At 55.7% G+C, this 19,301-nt stretch overlaps 1 protein-coding gene across 1 annotated transcript in view; it reads right to left on the bottom strand.

The window, feature by feature from the left end:
• Nucleotides 1-3,838: 3,838 nt before the first annotated feature.
• Nucleotides 3,839-19,301, bottom strand: part of KCNK5 (potassium two pore domain channel subfamily K member 5) — a 39,068-nt gene continuing 23,605 nt past the window's right edge. The window contains exons 2-5 of the mRNA XM_052649672.1: nucleotides 8,979-9,090; nucleotides 7,645-7,811; nucleotides 7,147-7,315; nucleotides 3,839-4,698 (exon numbers count right to left, since the gene is read on the bottom strand). Coding sequence (XP_052505632.1) covers nucleotides 3,839-4,698; nucleotides 7,147-7,315; nucleotides 7,645-7,811; nucleotides 8,979-9,090 — 1,308 coding nt within the window. The remainder of the gene's footprint in view (nucleotides 4,699-7,146; nucleotides 7,316-7,644; nucleotides 7,812-8,978; nucleotides 9,091-19,301) is intronic.

Below are 19,301 nucleotides of genomic sequence, written 5' to 3'. Positions count from 1 at the left end.
GGTGAGGACTGAAAGATATATGATAGAAGAGACAAGATTTTAAGAGTCTTGGGGGTATGGAGAGGACAGAAATACCAAGCACAGACCATGAAAAACAGCCAGAAATGAGAGCAAGGGGAACTCGACAGTAGGCTCCATGAATGGGATTTTTGTTCATGTTATACGCTGAAGTTTTCCAGGTGCCCAGGACACAGCCTGGTCCAGGATGGGTGTTCAGTGAGCACTAGTTGGAGGAATGAATAGAATTCCTTCTAACAGAATGAATAGAGAGTCCAGGTGTTGCTGGTGGACAGTGGGGTGCTGGCTCAGAACTAGGGTGGGAAGGCTTCTGGGAGCGGGTAAGGGAAGGTCCAGGCCTGGAGGGCTGCTGAGAGTGGGCATGTACGTTCCAGAACCCATACAACTCTGAGGGTTTGACAATGCACCCCCATATCCAGTGTGAAGAGGGGGATTTCCCTGCCAGGATCCTCTCAGCTTCTAAACCATGTCCTTTACCTGCCATCCCCTAGGAGTTCACGGGCACAGTGGTGGTGATGTGTGGGCTATCCCCTCCTCCACACACACGGTACCCCTCCTCGGCCCTTGATGCTTCAGGAATCCCTCCTGGGCCCCACCCTGCAGCTCCATCTTCTGTCCACCACTTCCTGTTGCTAGAAAGCTCCACTCAGATAGCTCTTGACTCATCTCGGCTAATCACAGTGGCCCAAGACAACTCTGCTCCTTCTATCATCTGTGAGCAACTCTACAAAGCTGTGACGGGTCAAGCCATACTGAGAGCCTTTGTGTCCTTCACCGCAAAGGGGGCTAAAAGCCCTGTGCAATAGGAGTGCTTGGAGCCACTTGGGTTGCAGGTGAAGGAGATTTGTGAGATGGCCATGTGCTAAGGTAGTAAATAAAATTGTCATTGGGTTGGCCAGAAAGTTCGTTTGGGCTTTTCCGATATGTTGAGGCTGTAAGGGCGTATGGCAAACCAGAGAAGTTTGTGTGTGTGTGTGTGTGTGTGTGTGAGAGAGAGAGAGAGAGGGAGAGAGGGAGAGGGAGAGGGAGGGAGGGAGGGAGGTGGAGAGATGCTTTGGCAAAGGGATGGATGGTATCAAGTCATTGCAGAAACCGTTGATATTTTAAAGACATATGATCCTCTATAAACACGGCCACACCCTCATGAAAAATGCGCTTTACTCCTGAAATCACAGAACTTTCCATTTTTCCCAACAGATTCAAACATCTAACGAACGTCCTGTGCAGTGTGGGAAGGGGACCCTGACACTGCCCTGGAAGAGCCCAGTCTCAAACCCACTGGGACCACATACAAAGTCTGAAAATCCTCCTCCTTAAAGCAGCGGTCTCTAACCTTGTTGACACCATCACCACGGAAGACAATTTTTGCATGGACCTGGGCGGGGGGGGGGTGGTTTGGGGATGATTCAAGTGCATTACACATATTGTGCATTTTATTTCTATTATTATTCTTACATCAACTCAGACCATCAGACATCAGATTCCGGAGGGTGGGGACCCCTGTCTTAAAGGATGCAGACGGGCCCAGCTGAGCCTGTCCTCCTGAGCTCAGAAGGCCTGGTCTCCAGGGTCCTGGCCGAGCTCACCTTCCTGGACACCCTTTCAGGGGACACCACACAAGCAATGACAAAGCAGGCGATTGCTCTCTTCTGGTCCTTGGGGCTGCATGGATTTGAGCCCAGGCTCACCATCTATGCAGATTTGCCCAAGTCACTTCTTGGGCTCATTTCCTTGCCTGTAAGATGGGGATGTAATCCCTACCTCACGGGACTGTTGTGTAAACTGTGTAGAACGGGGCCTGGCAGACCGGTGACACCAGCCAGCCACAGTCCCCCCTACTCCTCTCGCCTGATTCCTGACTGCTTCTTGGTTCTTGGACGCCTTCTGCGAGGCTCTTCCCTGTCCTCATTTGGACCTGTCAGCTGTCACCTGCTCCATGAGGCCTGCCCCGGCCACATCTTAAGTAGCCTGCCCCTTCTCCGCCTCCTCGCCTCTTTGATTAGTTTGCTCCCTTCCTGATTACTCCAGTTCTCCCCTTGACCCCCAGGCTGTCCTTGGTCCCCTCTGTCTCAATCCCTCACGGACTGCCCCCCACCTTGTCCCCGCAGCACACACCAGGCTGGCTTGTCCATCTCACGTTTTATTGTAAAAATGTTAAAATAAATTACATTTTACATCATTTCCAGTATGTACATACAGTGTGTGTGATTCTAGGACAGCCAGTGACACCCCAGCCAAATGGGGTCAGGACACTAAGACAAACTCGTTAAAACATTTCACAGAAAGACAGAAGGTCGCTCCTTCCCACCCTGATGCCAGGCCAGCACATCCCTGGGCTAGGGGCCGAGTGGGGTGTGGATACCCACGCCCATCACCTTCACTGCTGCGGGTGGATGGGGTTCCGGCCCTCTCTGGCCCAACACCACTGGGGAGGGGCCTGAGGGGCAGAAGGGGTGTTCGGGTGACACCCAGCATGCAGTCGCCTGCGACTGATGCTCTCCCCCCATTCTGACACCATGACCTTGGCTGAGGTCACCGAGAAAGGTCCGATTGGGTTGAGGGGTAGGAGAGCGAACACCAGACATCCCGACCCTTGGGACCCCACTCTTTCACCTTTCCTTCCCTCTCTGGCTCTGAAGCCAACAAGAGATGTCAGGTATTTTAAAAACAGCAGTTCATTTAACAAAAGAGCAAAACGAAACATGCAGGGCAGAGGCAGCCGGCTCTAGGGTGCATGTCTCGGAGAACCCAAGGATGCTGCCAGTCCCTCGCCAGAAACAGTCTGTGTACAGTTTCACATTATCTTTTTGCTCCCCCCATCGCAAATCCTTTCCTCTCTCACACACACACATGCACGCACACGCACGCAAACACACACACAGCAGCTGGAGGGAGGAGCTGGATTCACATATCTAGCCATTCCCCACGTGCGAGTCAAGAGCGATCTGGGGAGAGGCGAGGCCCTTATTCTCAGGGAACAGGGAATGAGGAGTCAGCAGGGCAGGAGCCGGGGCAGAATAAGCCCACTCCTGCAGCTCCTGGAGCCCCAGCCTCTCTTTCACTGCTTTCAGCTGCCTGCTGTTGCTTGGCCAAAGGGTGACTGAGGGAACGGGGCGCTGGGCTGGGCTCCGTCCCACTAAGTCCACAAGTGGGACCGTGGGCCACGTCTGGGACTTGCCCTGTTATCAGGAGTGTTTCAGCATCTGCCTTGTTAGCTCCCCACCCCTCCCCTAGAAAGACTCTTCCCTCCTGAGGTTTGCAGCAGGGGGTGCCAGGCAGACGAGGTGGGACTGGGGGACGGTTAAACACGAACCGCAGGCAGGGCCCCGAGGTGCTAAAGTGCCCAGCCCCAAGCCCAGGTTCTCACACCACTCTCACTCTCTCTCCGAGATGCCTGTCTCGGTGCCAGGCACACAGGAGCCCGTTAATACTGGTGAATGCACATGGCCAAGCCCCAGCCTAAGAGAGCCGTGTGACAGTCTTAACCTAACACAGGACAACGACCCCCGCAGACGCAGGCCTTGCCGGCAGCAGCCCTGCCAGCCCACATGTCCGTGAACCATCAGATATGCCCGCCGTGCTTGGGACAGGTGCCTCCTGCTACCAGGGCACCCATTTCGCTGGGGAACAGAGGCCTGTCCTGGGCGCCGTGTCTGACCTGTGGCATCTAGCTGCAGGGGATGAAGGTGAGGGCGGCCCCTGGCCCCCCACTCCCAGTTCCAGGGCTGCGCCCCCCACCAGGGGCCAGGGGCCAGCCATGGCAGTATGCCCCAGGCTGAGAATAGAAGCCCTGGAAGCGGGGTGGGGGGCCGGCCCCCGCTCACGTGCCTTGGGGGCACTTTGCCTTATTGTATTCGTTCATCAGCTGCTCGTAAGGCACGGAGAGCTCCGACTCTGTGCTGGTGAAGGTGGACTCGTCAGAGGAGGGGAACTCGCCCAGGTTCAGGGGTGCCTCGGCTGTGGCCCCCTCCTGGGGCCTCTCCTCGGCGGCCAGGTTGTCCTCCAGCGAGGACTTGGAGGTGTCCTCGTCCAACAGGCCAGCCTCCTCGTTCACAAAAGTGATGTCGGCGTTCTGGAAGATCAGTGGGTGGTAGTCCTGGGCATCCCATGGCTCGCCCTCCTCGCTGATGCGGTCCAGCTGGTTAATGAACACCTCGGAGGTGGGGGAGCCCTCCTCGGGGGATCCAGCCCTGGCCTCCTCTCCACTGGGCCGCGACACGTGTCCTTTGCTCCGCAGTGTCTGGGACACCTCTTCCAAGCTGGACGCTTGGCTCTTGGAGTAGACCACCAGGGGAGTCAGGGAGGCGGGCAGGGCTGGCAGCCCACCCCTGGGGGGCCCCGGCCCCGGGCCCCGCTCCCCACCACCGCCGGTTTTCATGGCCTTCTTCCCGATCTGCTTGATGAGGTCGTTGTACGTCTCCTCCTTCTTGGACAGGAAGCTGAAGATGTTGACGTCCTTGGACGCCGCACCGCTCGCCACCCGCAGGGCCTTCCTGGAGTGTGGGGAGCTCTCGAAGGACTCTTTCCGCCGCCGGCGCCGCTTCTTAATGGCCTTGTGCACCTCCACGAACATGCTCACCTTCCAGTTGACAAACAACGACAGCCAGGCCAGTCCCAGGTATATCCAGAGCTCCACGAAGTAGCGGTACAGGGCGTGGTAGTTGGCGCTGGGGTTCACACCTGTGGGCGGGTCAGGAAGCCCAGAGAATAGGGAGAGGGCCAGCAGGGACCCGGAGACACACGGGGGCCAGGGCCATGTCACCCGAGAGCGGACGCAGCTTGAGGGCACAGAGCAGGGATGGGGGACACACCAGGAAAAAGAAAGGATGCCTGTGCAGACGCCGACGCCCCATCACCCTGGGGGACCTTGGCCTGGCCACCGTGTGCCTGTCCCGGACCCCAGCCTGGCCTTCCTGCACCGTCGGAAGTCAGGAGAGTGGCTCCCTGGGCTGCGGGAGGCTCGAGGGGGAGGGGTTTGGGGGGTGGGTGGAGACAAGCCAGCACCCAGCTCAGGAACTAAGCCATGAACCTTGGCCTTGCAATGATTCACCAACACACTGATTCACAACACTGTTTTGTGTACTCTTTTGGGTGTATGTGTTACAGTCCCATTAAAACCTACATAGAAATTAAGTGAGAGGGCAGCTGGCATCCTCCTGCTGGTCATGGACTCACTCATTTAGCATAAGTGAGGCTGGCGGAGCGGCCTGGGACGTCCAAGAGCACAGGTCCCGGCAAGAATACCCTAGACAGTCTTGATTCTCCTTCCGCTGATGTCTGGCTGGCCTCCTGGCTTCCTGTTTCTACCCTCCTCCTCCTGGCTCCTCCTGTGGCCTGTAGGGCTCTGCCCTCTCCATGCCCTCTCCTTCGAGGCCAGGCTCCAGACCCCTGACCCAGGGAGCCCTCCTGGGTTACCCCGCACAGCTCTGGCCACTCCCCCACCCTCCAGGATCGGGGAGATCTCACCTTACATTTCCAGGCATGTTGATCCGTATTATCTATCCTATGTCCCCCTTCCTGCCCTGAGACTGGGAGTAACTTGTACAAGTAACTGCAGGAAGGGGGCCTTTTCTAGAGTGGGGCTCCCTTAGGGCAAGGACTATAAACCTCTCATCAGACTGGAGGGGGTCTGCAGGCAAGGGGCTATCTCTTCAGCAGACAGGAGGTGCTGTTGATCTTGCTTAGGGCTCTGGTCATAAGCAGGTTATGATGATAACCAGGGCCCTACCCTCTGCACATGTGCAGAGCAACTCATCTGATTGTTTAACACCCTGTGATTGGTGGGCGCTATTCCTTTTTGTTTTTTTAACCAATTTTACAGATGGGGAAACTGAGGCAAGGGTTTGGCATCTCGCTGGAGCTAAGCAAGTATAATTAAAACATTTTTCTGTGCTTCCCTAATGCAAAGGCTTCTCCTTAGCCTGCTCTGGGCCGCATCAGCTAGACAAAGACACGATTGTGCCTCCGTCTAAATTTGTCTTCCAGGGCAGCAGGCTCAGATCTGCCAGTGTCAATGCAGCATTCAAGCCTCCCTTGCTTCTCTCACCCACTCAGCTGCCAGTCCCAGCATTCCAAGCCTCCATTTACAATGGGGCGGGAGGGCAGTGACCTGTCCCTGCTTCCAAGGAAGGGGGCGGGGAGAGATCAGAGGCCCTGGGGCAGGGGTAGGGGTCAGCGGCCAGGGCAGCAGGCACTGGGGCAAGCACACACTGGCTCAGTAAAGGCGATCGGGGCTTTTTCAGGAAGATTAAGAATCAAGATGTTGTGCAGCCCACAGGCACAAGGACATAAGTGGCTGACAAAGGGGTCAAAGAATCTTATCGCCGCCTGGATTAAGGAGGGGAGGGGTGGGAGGGAGAGTCCGGGCCAGAGGGAGCGGGGCAGCTTGGGAGGAGGCCTTTCTTGTCTTTTAAGCTGCCTGTGGCAAGAGCCAAGTTTCTGGCCTCTGAGTCAAGTGTCCAACACAGCGCCCTCATCACCTGTGAGCGAGGGAAGGAGGCAGCTGTGATGCGGAGCAGCCCCTGACTCAGCCCACAGGATCCTGGGGTAACAGACACAAACCCGGCAGGCGGAAGGTCCTGTCTCTAGCCCATAGCGCACCTAAGCCCCTAAGCTCACACGACGGGGGAGAAGAGAGGAAGAGGCCAGACACAAAACCCGAACAGAGAAGGAGAGAAAAGCCACCTTCTAAGAAAGGAAAGGGCCTTCCCAGGGGGCACTAGTGGTAAAGAACCCGCCTGCCAGTGCAGGAGACGTAAGACTTGGGTTCCATCCCTGCGTCAGGATGATCCCCTGGAGGAGGGCATGGCAGCCCACTCCAGTATTCTTGCCTGGAGCATCCCATGGACAGAGGGAGCCAGGTGGGCTACAGTCCACGGGGTCACAAAGAGTCAGATAAGGCTGAAGCAGCTCAGCACACACGCAAGAAAGGAGAAGGGAAAATGCCTGCAATGACTCTCCGTCTTGGGTTCCTCCTATAAGCGGCAGGGCTGGGTCAGGACCCCACTGGATGGAGACCCAGGACACTGGACGCCTACCGGGGCCCCCGGGCAAGGTCAGCTGAGCTGAAACTGGAGGAGAAGCAGAGGAAGAGAGGGCAGGGAGGCAGAGGCAAGAGGCAGGACTCACCGGCCACGAAGTCGCCGAAGCCGATGGTGGAGATGGTGATGAAGGAGTAGTAGAGGCCCTCGATGTAGTCCCACTCCTCCGTCACCATGAACACGAAGGGCGGGATCACCAGGTGGACCAACACTCCCCACAGGATGAAGATGGCTGTGCACGTGATCTGCGCCTTGCGCTGAGGGATGGGCAGGGAGACCAAGTCAGACAACGCTGGGGGCGGGGGAGACCGGGGGAACCCAGCAGAGCACCCAGAGTGCGCTGAGGAGGTGGCCAGAGGGGAGGCCAGCTGGGCGCCAGGCCTGCAAGGAGACTCACTAACCATGGAAGGAGGGGGGTTAGCGACACTCCCAGCCTCACCTGGGAGGGCAGGGGGCTCTGAAACGGCTCGCTTGCCATCTGTCCCGACACTTCCGTATTGGGACCCAGGGATCCTTCCCACCCCAACCACAGTCACTTGCCAGGGTCCTCCCCACCTCTGCCCAGGACGCAGGGACGGAGACATACCAGGCTCACGCCTCTCTTGGTGAGGAACTGGCCCAACCTCTTGGCGCGTCCCCCGAAGAACTTGCCCAGGGCACTGATCCACGTCAGACAGAGCGGCACCCCAAAGAGGCCGTAGAAGACACAGAAGAGGCGCCCGGCGGGGGTCTTGGGGGCCACGTTGCCGTAACCTGAGGAAGAAGGGAGTGAGGCCAACAGGGCCACAGGGGGTGACGGACCCAGACTTAGGGTGGCCCCCACCTCCACCCCCCTCCCCCACACACAGCTGGAGGAAAGCCCATTCTCGAAGATCACTTGACACTGATCTAATATCAATACCTAAGCAATGAAATTTTCCTTGACCATGCTATGATCTTGATCATTCACAGCAAATGATGGTATGGGCTACATCTTCTCCATCAGACTGGGAGCTCCCTAAAGGTGGACTAGGCCTCCACCATTAGTAAGTCCTGTCCTAGTCTGTATGGGACCCTTGTGCAAATTAGAAGGCGTAGGTCAATAGCTTCCCTGGGTAGACACTCCAGAAGCACTGTAGCAGATGGTCGCCGAAGACGGCCATTCATTTCTTTTCTTTGAAAAAAATTCCTTGTTTTATTTTTGACTGTGCTGGGTCTTTGCTGCTGTGCACACACTTTCTCTAGTTGCGGTGCGCAGGCTTCTCGTTGCGATGGTTTCCCTTTTTGTGGAGCACAGACTCAGCAGTTGTGGCGCATGGGCTTAGCTGCCCCGGGGCATGTGGGATCTTCCCTGACCAGGGATTGAACCATTGCAAGAAAGTGAAAGTGAAAGTCACTCGGTCTTGTCCGACTCTCTGCGACCCCATGGACTGTAGCCTGCCAGGCTTCTCTGTCCATGGAATTCTCCAGGCCAGAATACTGGAGTGGGGAGCTGTTCCGTTCCCTTCTCTAGGGATCCCAACCCAGGAATCAAACCCAGGTTTCCCGCATTGCAGGTAGATGCTTCACTGTTGGAGCCAGCAGGGAATAAGTTAAATTCTAAACCCCTAACTTCTGGGATGGCTGGTTATCAGTCATAGATAACCAGTGCAGACACCCAGATTGGTGAGTAAGCAGGGGCTGGGGGTTATGCAGTGACTAAACCTGCTTGACCTCCCACATGGCTCTGGCCCTGCTGTGTCGTTTCTACTCCAAGAGCCCAGGTCAGGACTTCTGGAAGAAAACAGTCTCCCACGCATGGCCAGTCACCAAGCACTTACTAAATCTCCAGGGGTGTGTCAAAAGGACAGCGTGCAGCTGGCCCAATTTTAACCCCGACAAGGTCATGTGACCAGAGCTGGGGCATGGAAGAGGGTATCCTGAAGATCTCAGAAGGCTTACCGATGGTGGTGATGACTGTGGCTGCAAAAATCATCGCGTTGGGCCAGTTCCAGTTGTTGAAGGTCTGGTTCCCTGTGATGGCCACGCCCTGTCCTGCAGCATCAGATACTATCTAAAAGGAGATATACAGTGAAGATCAGAGAGGAGGTCAGCACTTTATGAACCTCCTTATAAGTATTCTTATTAAATCATCACAATAAGAAAGTGGCAATTATTGTCTTCAATTTATAGGAGATGAAATATTTTATAGAGGATCAGAGAGGTCAAGTAATTTGCCCAAGGACACATAGTTGGGAAGACTATGAATCCCAGTAAACTGAATTCAGTAGATCTGGAAGATGTCAGAGAACGTGTCTTTCTAACAAGTTTCCAGGTGATGCTGATGTTATGGCCCAAGGACCACACTTTGAGAACCACGCCAGATTTTATGCCTCTGAAAGAGGGCAGACATGGTACAGAAAAGACAGAAGGACCTCCAGAGAAGTGTGCTACTTCGGGATTGCCCTGCGAGGGACACCCCCAACACACAGGTCCTTCATACCCCGGCCCCCATTGTCAGGGCACCAGCTAAGGTCAGCTCAGAAGCTTGTGGACCCATCTTCTGAGGGTGGACCCATCAGCTGGTCTGGTCATCAGGGTGGTGTGTACTTTCCAGGCTGACTCAAAACCATCATATCAGTTCCCAAGAAGCTCCTGGCCACTTTGGAGAGCAGGTGAGAGGTCACCTGGGGAGGTCTACTGGGAGGCCCAGGGAGAGGTCTTTATTATCTATTCCAGGAACACAGACAGCTGCCAAACCTGTCCACCTAGCCTCCACCCCATCCTTGAGGGTTGCCTCCATTCACTCCACCCATCATCAGTGGGGGCCAGGGCTTCACAAGGCGGCTCCAAGGAAGTGCCAAGATCTGGGGTCCTGGCCCTGCCCCCAGGGAGAGGCCCAGGATGGACCATTCAGCCCAGAAACCAGGAACATGACAAATTCCCCCTAGAAATCAAGCCTAGGACCGAGGAAAGACAGAGAGAAGCATGGGAGTAGGAAGGAGACAGAAAAACTGGAGTTCTACCCGTGGCATGATTGAAGTTTGGTGAGAAATGAGGGAAGGGTGGGTTGTCCTGAAGGAGTGTGCTGTTTGAAGTGGCAGAAGGCCAGTGTAAGTGGATCTGCAGACTTTGTCAAGAATTTTCCATGATGACATGCTCATCTGACAGGCTGTCAAACCACACGGCTCACTGCCCTGCCTACCCCCTCCCCACCCGCCCTGCTATTTCCTGCTCATTTCCCTGCAAAGTAGAAAGAGGGTGCCACGGAGCTGGCCAGACGCTTTACACCAGGACGTTCAGATAGGAAAGAGGCCAACTGGTCCATCCGGTTGTAGGTTAACTCAAAAGGTTTCCTAAGCCATGACATCTATGTTCTAAGCAGGAGAATGAAATGTCCCAGGGCCCGGGATATAAACAGATGGCAAGAAAAGCAGGACCACTCAGCTGCCTTTGGCTGCAGTCTTTGCTATCTGAGATCCCCATCTTATGGGGGTGGGGGGTGACGAGAGGAGCGCCGTCCTCAGGAAGCACAGCCCGAGACGGCTGACACTGACCGGGAAATCACAGCATTGGAACCCCACCCCTGGTCAACCCCGTGGAGTCTCGGAGGAACAGGAGAGATGTCAGAAGCGGCCTCCCCACCTCCTTCTCACACAAAAGGAAAGGGTGGACTCTAGAAACTCCAAACTGAACTCTCGCTGACTCCTCTCTGGAGACAGCAGAGCACTTGGCGGATTCAAAGAGGAAGCAGTGGGCACTGGAAGCTGCTAGCACAGGTTCACCAGAGCAAGTCATGCTCAGCTAAGTGCATCTCCCACTCCAAAGAGACTGCAAAGCCTTGAAGTTCGGTGGAATGCAGTCAATCCAGATAGCAGCGAGGCAGCGGAACAGATGGGTGCAAAGATATTCGTGTGGAGAAGACAGAGAAATGCAGGGAGGAACTGGGATTAATCCGGGTCCACATAAAGGCAGATAAACAACCCCAAGAAGTACTGATCACTATCAGTGTGGCCCGAGGTCTCCATCATCGTGCCAAAGACCAGGCCCCTTGAATCTTTTAATCCAGAGCACAGCAAGGAGATAGATGGCTGACCAGTTTCATCTGCAAAGGATGCAAACCTGGGAACAAGGCTGGGGTGGGAAGACAGCTGACCCACTGCAATGGCACCATCTGGACTGGAAAAATGGGCCCAGGGCGCCTCTGCCGGCTCAGTGGTGAAGAATCCGCCTACCAACGCAGGAGACACAGGTTCAATCCCTGGTCTGGGATGATCCCACACGTCACGGATCGATGAAGCCCTTGTACCACAACTACTGTGATCGAGAGCCTGGGACCCCCAACTACTGAGCCCACGTGCCACAGCTATGGAAGCCCAAGAGCTCCAGAGCCCACGCTCCTCAACAAGAGAAGTCACCGCCAGGAGAAGCCGTGCACCGCATCTAGAGAGCTGCCCTCGCTCACCGGCACTCGAGACAGGCCCGCACAGTGACAGCAGGTCCAACACAGCCAAAATAAATAAATAAGTAATCCATTTTTTTGAAGTTGAGATCTAGCTTTAAAAAAAAGAAAAAAATGGGCCCAAACTAACGTCTTTTAAATTTTTCACGTCTTACACTTTGGGTTAGAACAGACTGACCCAAAGGGTCAAAGGGAAAAGGCCTTGGGTTTTAGCTGACCACAACCCAACAAACACTAGGGTGGCTGCCAAAAGAAAGAGAGGCAAATACAATCTCGGGCAGTGTCAACACCTTCTCTCTTCAGGGCTGGGAGGCAACCAGCCCACTGTCCTCTGCAGGTCAGGCCGCACGTGGGGCACTCTGCTCCACTCCTGGCTGTCAGACTTCACGACATGCTAACCTAGGGGCCAAGGTCCTGGAGGCAACAGCTGTGCATGCGTTGGATAATGAGTTCCGCCGGAATGGACTGCCCTTGGTTAGACATCCATTTCTGATCATAGGAAGTTTAGACCCAGGAAGACCAGTACCCTTCAGGGATACTGAAGGTGTGACTGCAGCAGGGCTTCTCAGCTGGGGAGGCAGCACCCTCTGGGAACGTTTGCCAGTGCTGCCTGAGTGGGTGCCTCCCATGTGCTGGGCACCATTTGGGCACCAGGGAGAGAGCTTCAAGAGAGGATGTAATCCCTGTCCTCTTGCACATCTACTCTCGTGGCTGATGGGATGCTGCTGGCATGAAGTGGGCAGGGACCAGAGAGGTGAGACGCCCTGCGATGCTCAGGACAGCCCCACCGCCATGCCCACACTGTACCCACTGAGCCCCACCGGACTGCCAAAGGTTATTTGTGACTCCGGAACCATTTACTTAAGTGCTGGTGACTCAGTGGTAAAGAATTCGCCTGCAGGAGACACAGATTCAATCCTTGGGTGGGGAAGATTCCCCTGGAGAAGGAAATGGCAACCCACTCCAGTATTCTTGTCTGGGAAATCCCATGGACAGAGAAGCCTGGTGGGCTATTGTCCATGGAGTTGCAAAAGAGCTGGACACAACTGAGCGACTAAACAACAATAACAAGGAGACATCACATGTAAGAGCTGGCAAAACAAGGTAACTGAAGAAGGCATTATTGTTGGGAGCTTTGCAGCAGAAAAGCTGGCTTCTTGCCCTTCACCCCACCAATGGTGTGTCCTTTGGGGCCTCCGTCCTGGGTTATCAGGGAGTCACAGCCCTATGCACAGTCCCCTTCACCCCCATTATCTCTCCACGGTCACCCAGAGAGGGGCGGACAAATGGGGGCATTCCAAAGAGCCCTAAGCCCCCCAGGGCCAGAAGCGCCACTCACCCTTACAACGGTCCCATGGCAGTAGTTACGTCCACAGGTCAGGTCAGGAGACAGAGGCTGAGAGCTTAACTGGCAGAACTGGGCCAGGTTCTAGACTTCCTCTTGCAAGTCAGCTGGGCTCCTCACCTCCCTCCCTTCCCTGCTCTCCCTGCTCCTGGATGCCCCAAGCTTCTCTGCCCAGGGTTTCCAAGCAGCTGGCCTGCGGATCAGCTTGCCTCCATCCCCATGCAGGGAGACAGAGCAGGATTTCAGTGCTGCTGTGTGTCAGATGCCTCTTGCTGGGGCTTTTATACATATTCCCTGACTGGCCCTTCCCCGAATTTGCCAGACATCACCTGACAGGTGAGGAAAGCGAGGCTTAGGGAGCAGAGGTCTGGATGTGAATTTGGGCAGCCTGCTCCCTGTTCCCACCATGGGTCACTGTGGCTCCAGTCGGAACAGCTCACGGATTAAGGTCAGGGGCAGGGTCCCACAGGCTGGTGGGACCCTCTCCCTCAGAACAGAGAGGCTGACCCAGGATTGAGGTCATCCCTGGGTGAGGAGAGCCATTAGACACATCATCTGGTCCCCCAGGGTTAGGGAAGCTCCTTTCTCGGGAGAAGGTGGACCTTGTTCACGCACAAGATGATTTAACTTGGCTTCCAGATTCACACAAGACAATATTTTCATTTTCCACATCACCCTAGAGAACGATGGGAGAGGGGGATCCCGCAGACAGCCTGGGCCCAGCTCTGGTTTGAGGACAGAATGGAGCTCCATCCCCGCCCCACCCCTGCCCCGCCTGTCAGCCTTGCAAAGAAGTGGCTGTGATTTATTGGTGGGGGGTTGGTGGTTACCATGCACCAAACGTTGTGCTGAGCACTTTATGTGCCTCCAGCCCATTTAATGAGCAAAGAATCCTGCTGGGAAGTCACCATAATTTTTTTCATTTTGCAAACGAGGACCTGAGGCTGAGAGGTTAAGTAAGTAACCTGCTGCTGCTAAGTCGCTTCAGTCGTGTCCGACTCTGTGCGACCCCACAGATGGCAGCCCACCAGGCTCTGCCGTCCCTGGGATTCTCCAAGCAAGAGTACTGGAGTGGGGTGCCACTGCCTAAGGGATGCTAAAATCTACAAAGCGGGGTGGGTGGGGGAGCCAGCCGGGATCTGGGTTCTGGCTGCAGGAAGGAGGCCAGTGCATACCTCCACCCCTTCGCACCACCTGGAAAAACATGCCCTAAAACCAGCCCATCCACTCAGACAGAGCTCTCAGGGAGGAGACACTCACACCTCTGCCTAGGCTTCAAGAAACATGCTGCCCTGACTCCACCCTCCCAGAATCTCACTGTCCATGAAGTCTGAGTTCCCTACGGTGCCTCATCCCCCAGGGATCCGGGGTTTCCTGTGCAGAGGTAGCTGCCAGGCACCCCCATCCCGGAGATGCATTCTGCAGAGCTCCAGAAAGGGCCCATCCTGCCCACCTGCGGACACGGGCAGCAGGGCTGAGGTCCAGCCTTCCCTTCATCAGGCCATAAGAGAACACTTTCGGGTGGCAGCCAGCCTGTGGATGGCGGCTACGGGGCACCCACAGGGCCGCTCCCCACCTTGCCTCCAGCTCTGTGTCAGGCCTCACACTGGGATCACAGAGCCCCTTCCTGGCCACGTAGGATCAACCTCAAGGATGCCAGCCTCTGCTGGACCCACATGTCGGAGGCACCCAAGTGGCTGTCCCTCACCATCCCTGGCTGCATCCGTCCCTAACCCATTCCATCTCCGCTCACTTGGTCCCTCTGGACTGCAAAGAGAACGAGGCCAATGGTCATGTGTGCAAAGCACGTGGAAGAGTAGGAAGAACATTACTGTCTCTCACTTGGCCCTCCTGCCCCCGCCCCCCCAGCCACCTTGGGAGGTAGGGCATGGTTTATTACTCCTTATTTCATAGATTATGATAATTCATATTTGAATAGTAGCTGATATTTGAGCACTTGTTTTATGACAAGCACCAATCAAAGCATTTTAAATCAGCTTGTTGAGTGTTTATAACCTTGTAAAGGAGGTTCTCTTTCCTCCATTTACAGCTGAGGCAAACAAGGCACAGAGGCTGAGTATCCTGCAAGGCAGTGGTGGAGCCAGAGCGTGGACCCAGGCTCTCAACCCCTCTTCTGTCCACAGACAGGGGTGTAGGGTATAGGCTTCTCGGCTACGGGAGTGACCTCAGGTTTCTAGAACACAGTCAGACAAATGCAAAGGAAATAGCCACAGGAATGCAGAGACTGACTCCCCTAGAAAGTAAGCTCCGTGAGGGCAGGACTTTTATCTGCGGAGCACACATTTATTAAGTGAGTGAATGAACGAATGAATGAGGGCATCTTCCCTGACCTCGACTGACTCCCTCTCCCACATCCTTCCTTCAACTCCTTCTCAGGGTTACTCTGCAGGCAGATCTCATAAACCACCCTGTGGATTATATTTTCATCAGCAACAAGGTGCACAGCTTTATCTGGCAAGAGGGTGGGAAGCAGAGTCAAACCCCAGTACGAGTGGAGCTGGTGAGGTCAGGGGAGGGACGCAGGGCTGCTGGGACCACAAGCATCCAGGGGTGGAGGGATGGAGGCGGTCACCAGGTTTTGAGAACAGAGGGCAGACCCTGGAGGTCAGGGGTTGGGAAAGGGGTCAGGTGAGGGGGGCAAACAAAAGCCCCCTTGCCCAAGATGGCAGAGCAAGTGGCAGTGGGGCTGGGAGAGTCCCTGGAGTGACTAGAGGGACCGTCCCTCCTGCCAGAAGAGGGGGCCTGCCCCCTCCGAAACTCTTCTGGGGGGCAGTGGGTGTGCGGAGAGCAGGAAGAGGGCTATAAAGGAGGGCGATAGGGTTCTCCAACCAGATCTGTGCCCCCACCCTGGGCAGAGGCTCATGGACACGTGTGGCGGACCTGGGGGTTACTTGGTGGGCAGGGGGTCCTCTCTCAAGTGCTGGCACCAAGTTCCTGTGTAAATCACACACCATCAGCCTTAGTTTCTCCATCGGTCAAAAACGGCACCCGCTCTTGAACACACCCTGGAAGCCCTGAATAAAGGTGACTGGAGTCAGTGTCACGACCACACCGTACACGTGGCCTTCAGGAAACCAGCCCCAGCAGTGACCTGACACCCCACTGCGGGCCCACAAAGATAAATCAAAGGGCGTGGAATTTACGTCTCTGCACCTGGAGGCCAGGCCTGGATGAGGCCAGCAGGTAGGGGCCCCTGGAGTCAGGAGGCCTGAGGGTTGGGGGGTGTGTCCAGGCTCCCCCCAGGCAGCAGAGGCAGGGAAACAGAGGCAGACCCAGGACGCACCGCCGCAGCCCTCAGACAGCCCATCTCTCTGGACCTCTGCCCTCTAGGGGCTCCCAGCCACCCTGGCCGGCCGCCTGCACGGCGGAACAAGGACACACGCTGGTCCCCAACCTCGTGCTCACTAAGGTGGGGTGGAGGCCAGGCACGAGGGCTTCTCTGAACCCTAGTCTTAAGCCCCAGTTAAGACATCCCCCAGCTCCACTGTCAGCCCAATGCCCATCCACCTCCTGGTCTCTTCCTGTACGTCCACGTTTGACTGTACGTCCATCCTCAGGGAAGGGGGCTGGGGTGGGGTCATGATCCCACAGGAAGTTTGTGGCAATGGGTCGCGGGGGCAGAGTCTTAACAGAACAGACAGAAGTGGGGATTAGTAAACCTATCATAGGCACTTTTTAGGCAAATAGATGCTGAACAAGTCGGGCTTGTTCAGAACAATGTTTCTCACGTTCTTTGACACTGCAAACTGATGAGCAGATAGAGGAGAGCAGGGGCGGACCCCGGAGCCCACGCACTGGGGCTCCCTGCGGCAGCGTGAGCCGGGGAGAGGCCGGGGTTGGCGGGGCACAGTGGGTAGAGCCCGCCGTCCAGTGGTGTGGCCCGCCCTCCCTCTGAGGTCTTTCGGGGACTGCCGGCAGACCTACACTATCAGTATCTTGGCGAGAAGGTGAGTATCTGTTAACCTCTTACTCCCAGGACAAATTAGAGGCGTGAAGACAATTATCTGAGCCCTCCATTATCTCCACTCCTCTCACTCGCCCGGGCCAGGCTGACTCAGCTCCTCAGTTCAGTTGCTCAGTCGCGTCCGACTCTTCGCAACCCCATGGACTGCAGCATGCCAGGCCTCCCTGTCCATTGCCAACTCCCGGAGTTTACTCAAACTCATCTCCGTCGAGTCGGTGATGCCATCCAACAATCTCCTCTGTCGTCCCCTTCTCCTCCTGCCTTCAATCCTTCCCAGCGTCAGGGTCTTTTCCAATGAGTCAGTTCTTTGCATCAGCTGGCCAAAGTATTGGAGTTTCAGCTTCAGCATCAGTCCTTCCAATGAACACTCAGGACTGATCTCCTTTAGAATGGACTGGTTGGATCTCCTTGCAGTCCAAGGGACTCTCAAGAGTCTTCTCCAACACCATGGCTCAAAAGCATCAAAAGCATCTTCCCCAACAGGGTTGGGGAGGGGTGCTGGGCTAGTCTTCAGAAACGGTGGATGCCACCCAACCGCTGGGGCAGGGGCTCTCCCCCGACCCAGTGGAACTACCCGGAATTTAAATAAACACAACGCCTGGGCCTCACTCACAGGTATTCCTTGCGGTTGACCTAGGTGCTCAGAAAGCAGTTAACAAGCTTCAGATTAGTCCCTTTATCTGCTGCCTAAGTGGGGGTGACGTGAGTGCGGGGCTCAGCCTTCCAGCTCCCCAGCCAGGAGGCAAGATGTGCAGGGCCCTCGGTATTCCCCCGCCCCCTCCCCACAGCCCAGGTGGCCAGGTGTGGCTCAGAGGGCAGGATCAGTTTAGGAGCCCGGCATTGGCAGGGGCCCAATGGCGCCGCCCTGACACCTGCCTCCCAGCTGTGGGCCCGGCTCACCCCGGCCCTGACTCTCCCAGGCGGGGAACAGGTGCAGAGACGTGGGGGCAGGGCCCTATCTTGTCTCTGTTAAGACTTGACCTGGGCCCTTGCAATGTGGACTTTGTAGTATTTTGCTTATCTGCATTTTCACTTTTGCTCCAATCCTGCTTATCTGCTTTTTCAGTTTTGCTCCGATGCCTGTTGTTTAGTTGCTCAGTTGTGTCCTACTCCTTGCGACCCCATCGACGGCAGCCTGCCAGGCTCCTCCATCCCTGGGATTTCCCAGGCAAGAATACTGGAGTGTCTTGCCATTTCTGACTCCAGGAGATCTTCCCAGATCAGGGGTTGAGCCTGAGTCTCCTGCATTGGAAGGCAGATTCTTTACCACTGAGTCACCAGGGAAGCCCGCTCCAGTGTCTACCCGAATACCTATCATGTTTTTAGTAGAAAGAAAGTGTCAGTCGCTCAGTCATGTCCAACTCTTTGTGACCCCATGGACTGTCACCTGCCAGGCTCCTCTGTCCATAAAATTCTCCAGGTAAGAAATACAGGAGTGGGAAGCCATTCCCTTCTCCAGGGGATCTTCATGACTTGGGGATCGAACCCAGGTCCCTGGCACAGCAGGCAGAGTCTCTGCCATCTGAGCCAGCAGGGGAGCCAAGAAGGAAAGACAAATTGCTGGAGACTTGGTTGGTACACTAGGAAGTTAATGTAGGGTCTGAAGACCTTGGTTCAGTTCAGGTCACTTACTGAGATTCTCCAGGAACCAAGGTTGGCCTAGGACCACAGGGGTCCCCCTGTCTGAGCAGGGGACACTTTTGTATAATTCGTATTTTCCTTTGTCTAGAACCATAACTTCTGAGCCTAGTTCAGCACCTCCCAAGCTCCACTCCCCCCCAACCCCGCCAAAAAATCCACAGCCCATTTGAGAAAATACATTTTCATTCTCAGGATTCAGCCTACTGGCCACCAGCTCCAGCTCTTCCCGAGGCCCCAGAAAGCCAGGCTGCTTGAGTCAGAAGCGAGTCTTATTCTTCACCCCACTTCCTTCCTTGATCCCCCCAGATCCCACTGCAGGATGAGGAAGGCGCCTCACTGTGCCTTGGTCCCTAAAGGACCATGCCTGGTGCCAGCCAGGCTGCCCTCCCTCAGCCCAGAGAGGAAACAGCAACCGGAGGATGCCCTGGGGTACAAAATACAATCCCTTCCCAACCCCAGAAACCCACACATCCTCACCAGGCAAGGTGGAAAGAGGCACCCAACCCCACCCTCAAGGCATCTCCCAAGGGGAAGGGTCACCAGTACTGCTTCTTAACCGTGCTGCATGTGGAGACCACCCGGGGTTGGGGGCAGCTTGGGGAAATACTCCTGCATGGGTGCTACCCTGGGAGATTCAGACAGAAATGGTCTGGGGTGTGGACTGGGAACCAAGTTGCTGAAAAGCTGTCCCAGATAACTAATATTATGTGCAGCCCATTTCAAAACCACCATCCTAGATTCAATCCACCCTCTCTCCTAGTTACGGGGAAGGCCCAGTCCAGCCCGCCCCAGGGGTCAGCACGGCAGCCAGGGATGGATGGCTGTCCTCCCATCTGCCCTCGGGTTTCCCCT

Source organism: Budorcas taxicolor, chromosome 11 (assembly GCF_023091745.1).
Source record: "Budorcas taxicolor isolate Tak-1 chromosome 11, Takin1.1, whole genome shotgun sequence".
NCBI classification, from domain to species: domain Eukaryota; kingdom Metazoa; phylum Chordata; class Mammalia; order Artiodactyla; family Bovidae; genus Budorcas; species Budorcas taxicolor.
This window is presented reverse-complemented; position numbering and strand designations above follow the sequence as displayed.